General features: G+C 35.5%; 1 protein-coding gene across 2 annotated transcripts; it reads right to left on the bottom strand.

The window, feature by feature from the left end:
• Positions 1-1,091: 1,091 nt before the first annotated feature.
• On the bottom strand, positions 1,092-2,674 carry LOC102001440 (olfactory receptor 4C12-like). Of its 2 annotated transcripts, XM_013347090.1 has the most exons (2): positions 2,661-2,674; positions 1,092-1,992 (listed from the first exon to the last, which is right to left on the bottom strand). In XM_013347090.1, exons 1-2 carry the CDS (start codon positions 2,672-2,674, stop codon positions 1,092-1,094), a joined length of 915 nt encoding a protein of 304 aa, XP_013202544.1. The 2 variants fall into 2 exon arrangements, with proteins under 2 accessions (XP_013202544.1, XP_005349640.1); XM_005349583.2 differs by lacking the exon at positions 2,661-2,674 and having other exon boundaries at positions 1,092-2,006.
• Between the last annotated feature and the right edge of the window lie 5,224 nt (positions 2,675-7,898).

Here is a 7,898-nt window from a genome sequence, read left to right as displayed (position 1 = left end):
AAGGCTCACATACATCTGGAATTCTCCAGTATTCTAGTGGAAGGCTCACATACATCTGGAATTCTCCAGTATTCTAGTGGAAGGATCATATAAATCTGACAGTCACTGACAATTTTCTTATGTAGCAGCTTCTAACTAGCTACTGTAAACTTGTCCTGTTCCAAAAAACATAAAATGTCTTCACCATTTGATGGACAACAAACTATATATTTCCAAAATATTGGAATCTCCATGTTGAAGGAAGAACTTACTTTTCTTCCTTATTTAGATATTTATCTTATATTCACTGTGTGTAAACTATACTTTCAAATAAAAGAATTGTTTTAGTTTGTTCTGCAATTGGATTCTAAATTATAAAATGTGGAAATAATGTCAGTCTTGTATGCATAAGATGAGCAGTATTTTTCTGTATAACTTATATTTAATAAATAATACAATCCACAAAGAATTTTTGTGAAGCTCATAGTCTGTAGGAAAATGATATAATTGAACATGTTCTTTTCAGTTACATTTAAGAAGCAGCATCTCAATATTACTTAAGGTTATTTTTAATATTAACCTTATAGTCTAGGTTCTTTTAGAACATTGAGGTTTTTCTAGTTACTTTATATTTCTTGACTAAAAAGCAATCATTTGTGGATGAATAAATGTTTCAGCAATTAGGAGCACTTTCTCCTCTCATATAAGATGAGAATTTGCTACACAAAACTCATGATGAGTGGTTCAAAATACCCTGTAGCTCCAAAAGCTCTATGTCCTCCTTGGGATTCATCGCCAACCTGGCACACACAGAGACACACATATTCAAGCTCAATAGATGATAGATAGATAGATAGATAGATAGATAGATAGATAGATAGATAGATCTATAAAAGAAAGAGGCATTTGGTTATGATGATAAAAATATGAGAGGAAATAAATGAATTACTAATTACTCCAGTTTAACCTTCTGCGTAAGTAACTATCTCCAAGTGACATCCAACTCTGCATTATAGTAGACATTATTGTCAACAGGCAAAAAAGTTGGAAGTAATTTAATGTATTACCTATGTATGTAAAGTCCAAGGACCCTGTTTAATTGTTATCTGAATTCACATTTTTTCCCTCCAGAGCTTCCTTATAGCATTTTTTACCTCAGAATTCCTGAGGGTATAGATTAAAGGATTCAGCAGAGGAGCCACCATAGTATAAAAGACAGCAACTGCTTTATCAATTGGCAACGTGGTCACTGGGCGTAGATACACAAATATGCAAGGAATGAAGGACAAAATCACTACTGTAATATGGGACACACAGGTGGAGAGGGCTTTGTGCCTGCCTTCCAAGCTATAGTTCTTTAGAGAGCGTAAGATGATCACATAGGATCCCATCAAGAGGAGGAAGTTAAATAGGCAGATGAACCCACTGTTGGCAGCAACGAAGAGACCAAGGGTATGTGTGTCCATGCAGACAAGTTCCAACAGTGGGTACAAGTCACACATAAAATGGTCTATGATGTTGGGGCCACAGAAGGGCAGCCAGACTGTAAAAAGGATCTGAATAGTTGCATGGAGAAACCCTCCAGTCCAGGCCACTCCCACCAGGAGAATGCATAGCTTGGAGTTCATGATGGTCATATAGTGCAGAGGTTTGCAGATGGCCACATAGCGGTCATAGGCCATCACTGTCAAGAGAATGATCTCAGTGGCACCAAAAATGTGCTCTGCATAGACTTGCGCCATGCATCCATTAAAGGAGATGACTTTGTTCTCTTGAAGGGAGTCCACAATCAGCTTCGGAGCTGAAGAGGAAGTGTAAATCATATCTATCAAGGAAAGGTGGCTCAGGAAGAAGTACATGGGGGAACTCAGAGCCCTGCTGTGGATGATGGTGACCACAATGAGCAGGTTGCCTGAAATTGTTACCATGTACAGAACCAAAAATGTCACGAACACTACTTTCTGCACTTGGGGGTTCTGTGTGAGACCTATCAAGATGAATTCAGTCACGTTCCTTTTATTCTCCATCTGTGTAGTGTAGATATTTGTTTTTGAACCACAAAGTATTTTTACCTTTAGGAAAAAAGAATCAAAATAAATATTCCAAAAAATTCAGTATTTTCATCATTCTATTATTTCAAAGATGAGGTCCTGTTTCCCCAAATTTTGTAGAAATAGAAATCTCAAGTTTTTTCTTATTTGATCTTTTTAGTCTTTTATTTTCTCAACCTCAACTGTATTCTTTTAAGACACAAATATCAAGAAAAAAGAAATCAAATTTCTTGGGGTCAAAGGAGCAATTGCAAACTTGTTTTTTCTCCAGGAGAATGGAACATTGTAATCATTAGAAGAAATGGTTTTAGAAATTAAACAGATCTAGAACTGTCTATGAAATAAGATGAATTAGAACTATAAAATTGTTGTTTTTACCCTACTCATAATTATGTAAACATGCCAGAGGTAAAAGTTAATGATAATGTCCATGAATCAATATTCAAAAACTTTGTGTTTTGAATGGTTATTTCAAGAATAAAATTAAAATGGAATATTTCCCGTCAAATTGCTTATAGATTTAATTTCACAGATATAAAACATATATGATTTCCCTTTTCTTTACATCCTTACTAAAAAGATGGCACTGGGTGATATTATTTTAAGTGAAACAAGCCAAAAAAACATCACATGTTCTCTCCCATAAGTGAGTAATAAAATCAAAGTCAATATAAAGGTAGAACAGTGATTCCTAAAGCATGAGAATGAAAGTTTCACGTGCCCAAACACTGTTAACTATAACAATAGTACTGATGTGTGCTTTACACTGTAATTGATAAGGAGAGGGAAATGAGTACATAGGTTGAAATAGCGCACTGGGCCCTACACTGTAAAAATGTGGAAAATAAATAAATTTACATATTTAAGATAGTTAACTCAGGATCTGAGATTATGGATATCTTTTTTCTTCTTAAATTTTAATTATTTCCTAAATTTCTTAAGATTCTATTACTAATTTTAGGATTAAAAATAGGTGTAACTTCTATGTTTTCCTTAGAGTCCTATAATTGAATACATGAACATTTAAGTTCAGTAAAGTAGAGGTATGAACAGAGGAAACTGAATCATGGCAGCACAAGAAACATCTTAATATGATTCAAGTAATAAAATATGCTTATAATATTGTGATCACCAATTTATAAAATGCCTTGAAAATTAGAACAGAGAGAGTGCCACAAATGTTCCACAGAATACCTAGCATTATCATGGGTGTCATGTTTTTCTTAAAATTTTTTATACAATATATTTTGATCATGTTTTTCTTCTTTCCCCAGCTCCTACAAGATCCTCCTCCTCTCCTTCCTATCCATCAACTTTATGTTCTCTCTTTCAAACCAAAAATAAACAAGAAAAAACAAAACCCAATCCCTTAAACAAAGTGTTCTTCTTAAAAAAAATAATAATAAAGGCAGGGGTGTTCTTCTTGAACACGGGGCACAGGACAGACACAACATGGCAGCTCCCACGTGGGTCCACTTTAATGGGGGAGGGAAACACAGAAGGGCGGGGAGGGACGTGCGGGACACACGAGGAAAGGCAAACGAGAGAGAGAGCCTCGTGTGGCCCTGCCTTTTAACGGGGAGCGCAAGGGTGTCTGGGAAGGATGTCCCATACCTGCGCGCATGTGTGCGCACAGGTATCCATAGTCCAGGAGGAGTCTGGGAGTTATAGTTTCCAAAAGAACAACACAAAGAACAAAACTAAAACCAAAAGGTAGCAAATAAAGAAACAAATACTCAGCAAAAAGTAATCGAGATACCAAAAAACAAATATGGTTTTTTAACATGTGGAAGTTAGTCTCTAAGTTTTTGATAGTGTGCTGAATGTCATCTTTATTGTACCAACTAAACTTGTTCTCTAGTTTAAACTAATATCATCAATCAAAATTTACATAATTAGTCAATAAGTCTACTCTGAAAAATCAACCAGAATCCACTCAATATAAAATCTATTTTATTTGCTTGACAAAGAATGAATATATCACTAAACTTCAAAATAGTATTTAAAATGCCTTTGTTATTACTAGGCCTTGCATTTTCTGGACTTTCAATTTATTACAACTTTTTATTTGTTCCTAACACAGAAGGACTATGTAAAGTAAGGTAATTTGTCCCCATCTCTTGTGAGTATGATACATACTTAAGGGCATGTGAAAGAGAGCTTGTTCTCTGTGATCCCAAGAATAGTTCATTGACACAATGGCTTTATAGCCCTAAACCTGGAATTATGACCTCCCTTGTAAACAGCTCGATGTATCAGGGAACCCAAGAACTGCTGAGAATAAAATGGAGTGGATCTCTAATTGTGAGATCTTCTCTAGAGTCCTTGAGACAATCAGCAATAGACTAATACATTTTTCTAAATTCTAGAATGCATATGCCAAAATCGTACTTCACAATCAAAATCATAAATAATCCCAAAACGTGACTCATTCATCATTCAGTAATAGTTCTATTTTCTGCAAATTTTAAGTAATCTGAATATATTTTAATTCTTTTAAAATATTCCGATCCCCTCTTTTCCCTCACATCATGCAAACACAAAGACAAACTAAACAAATCAGCCATATGTCAAAACTGACCTCTCTAATGTTCAATGGCTGGTTAAAAGAATAAATGAGTTTCATTTCCTGCTCTGGTTCAAAGACTAATAGCATACACTGAGCTGTATATTTATATATATCAAGAAGAGACTGATCTTCCATAAAAGGAAAGGCAGCAATGGAGAGGTAAAGACATAAACAAACAACCTCATCTCCCACTGAGAAAATCTGGGTACTTATTTCAATTTCTATGTTCAGATATTTGAGCTTGAAGCTTTTGCTGTGCTGGGATTTTTCACATTTGTTGCAGCATGTTTAGGATTACATGTCCTGCACAAGTTTTCTGAGAGATAGCCTAACACTGAGCACTGGTTGTGTACTTGTCACTATACTAAGTGATTTGTTGGCAGTATTTCACCTATTTCTCCCAGTAGTGTCAAAATTTGAGACACCTTTAAATTTGAATTTTAAAGAAAAGAAGACTTACCTAAAGTACCAGTGGGAAAATGTAAAGAACACTGTATCCAAACACAGGACGTCTGTCTCTAGCTCTTCAGCATTTTCAGTGCCTGTGTCTCTAATGCTATCAGTTTACTTTGAGGACCAGCATTACCAGAGCTCAAATAATTGAGCTAGTGCCTTAAAGTCACCAGCTGTGGTCATAGGAAATCCTCCACAGTCCTCTGCTAAGCTGCAAAAGAAAGCCAAATGGTAATGAATTCAGGTTTGCAGCCTGCAAATCTGTAGAGTCACTCTAAATAAGAATACCCAATTAACTTGTACTTTACATGCTTACATATTGTTAAGTTGAGAAACCAAGGGCCAGGCAGGTGAATTTCAATGAGAGAGGACAAGAATATGCTAGGTATGCTAAATTCTAAAACAGATGTTTTCTGCCTCTGCAACTCACCTTTCTTTGGATGATACAATATAAATGCATACAGGAAAACAATAGCCCTAAAAGAGAGTTTAACTTCCACTTTATACTCATCAATAGCTGCCTTGATTCTTTAAAAAAGCTATATCACATCTTAAGAATACTAAATCCTGCAGTATAGCTAGGACTTTATTCACTGTATCAGAAACATGTTATCCTGGTTAGTTTCACATACAAGAATTTCTATAAGATCAAAATTAAAGATCCTGAGTTTTAGTACAGATACCCATTCATGTTTAAAAGTATATCCTTTTCTCTCCAAGACAGAATTTTTAATGCATTAACCTTTGAATATTAGCTTCAGTGTTGAAAGTGTTCTTTTGAAAAGAGAGTTTAAAAGAATTCTTCCTCCCATTCTAACTGATCTTCATGACTGTGAAGGCCATACATCTGTCACAGTTTTACTTTCAAATGAGCATTTTAAAATTCTTAGCTGTACCAGTGTCTATTTGTACTGATGTACGGTGAGATGGATTAATTTTTGCTGACTCCCATTGTAGTCCTTCCCCTTTCTGAATGGAGATGGAGGGGGATGGTTGGGATGTAAAATAAACGGAAAATTTTATTAAGAAAAGAAGAAAAGTGCCATTAAAAAGAAAATATGTATGACAAATTACACAAACTTCCATGTACAGATTGCATGTCATATACAGGAGGAAATGTTTGGTGACCCATCCTACCACTTCATTCTCTTTGTACCACATGTACACAACCTAGATTCCATAAATTGTATTTTCATATATATCTGTGTCTATAGTTAGGAGATCAAATATTTGTGCATGATCTCCTGAAACATCTAAAGAGGTCCAAATGTAATGCTTCAATTCTTTTAATTGCAAACTCCTTCCAGGGAGAGAAGGAAAATAAGATAAACTAGCTCAAAAATCAGAATTCTGGGTAACCTACCTTGGCTGCTGTTGCAGTTGAGAGTGTCCAGTGTGTTCAGAAACACAGAGAAACCATCGCATACAGCTGCTTAGACAGCATTTCAGGAAATGTATGCATCTACAATTATTAATGATTAAATGATACTTCAGCAAGCAGACTGTCGAACAACACAGGCTTCTTTTTTATTGTTTATTATTATTATTATTAAAAATTTCCACCTCCTCCGTTTTGATGCTCACAAGCTTCTTCAAATGGATTTAACACATACTTTTGAAGCTCTGATGCCTTTGCAATTCTTTTAAAAATTAAAAGAAAAGATGAAAGAAGGACAAATTCTATGTTGAATTTGGAAGTGAAAGTTCTGGGGAAAATATAGGGTATCTTTTGATTTTCTGTTATTATAAAAACAATTACAGAACAAGAGACACAAATATTTCTAACCCCTAATTTTGTCAATGAGATGAAAACAAACAGCTTGTTCTGGAATCATTGTGTGTGGAAAGTCTGCTGAGGACGTTATTATTGAATGAATCTGTCTCACCTTTGCCCTCACAGGAATTAATTAATTATGATTTTTGAAGATTTTATTTTAGGAACAGATATCTTGGTGTATTTATTTATAAACAAATCACTGATTAGTTCTTTTCCCTGAAGTTGAAACTAATTTATCAACAGTCTTTATGTCTGGTCCTGTATAATATGTGATGAAGCGTGCATATTTTAACCCCTTGAGGACCGTGAACCAGGACACAAATGACTCTCATTACTGTATGTATAACAACCTGGGGTTTTGTTCAGGTTGTGTCCCTGGGGAAGTTTTCTCAGTCTGAGGTCATGTAGAAGACAGAAATATTTACTCTTTGAACTGTACTAGAATGTATTTTTTTCTGTCCATAGGAATGAATTTTGGAAACTAACACACTTTCAATTGATGTGTTTGCTCTCTAGAGCTAGATGCTAAACAAAAGGTAAGATACTAGTATCAACTTTCCTAGTGTAGAAACCAAAAATCTTTCTTGATTCCCTGCCTCCCCATTGACACTTTGTTCAAAAGTTTATAGATCTAAGTGACTTTCTTTTCTTTTCTTTTCTTTTCAATTTTATTGAGCTATACATTTTTCTCTGCTCCCATCCCTTCCTGTCCCCTACTTTTCAACCCTCTCTCATGGTTCCCGTGCTCCCAATTTAATCAGGAGATCTTGTCTTTTTCTACTTCCCATGTAGATTAGATCCATGTATGTCTCTCTTAGGGCCCCTGTTGTTGTCTAGGTTCTCTGGTATTGTGATTTGTAAGTGGGTTTTTGTTGAAATAGGAGCGGCGGGGCTGCGTCCCTAGCACCCGGCCGCCTGCATGGCTAGCTTTATACCCGAAATAATTACACGGAAACTATATTCTTTTAAACACTGCCTGGCCCCAATAGTTCCAGCCTCTTATTGGCTAGCTCTTACATATTGATCTAACCCATTTCTATTATTCTATGTAGTCCACGAGCCGGCTTAC

Source organism: Microtus ochrogaster, chromosome 7 (assembly GCF_000317375.1).
Source record: "Microtus ochrogaster isolate Prairie Vole_2 chromosome 7, MicOch1.0, whole genome shotgun sequence".
Taxonomy (NCBI): Eukaryota; Metazoa; Chordata; class Mammalia; order Rodentia; family Cricetidae; genus Microtus; species Microtus ochrogaster.
This window is presented reverse-complemented; position numbering and strand designations above follow the sequence as displayed.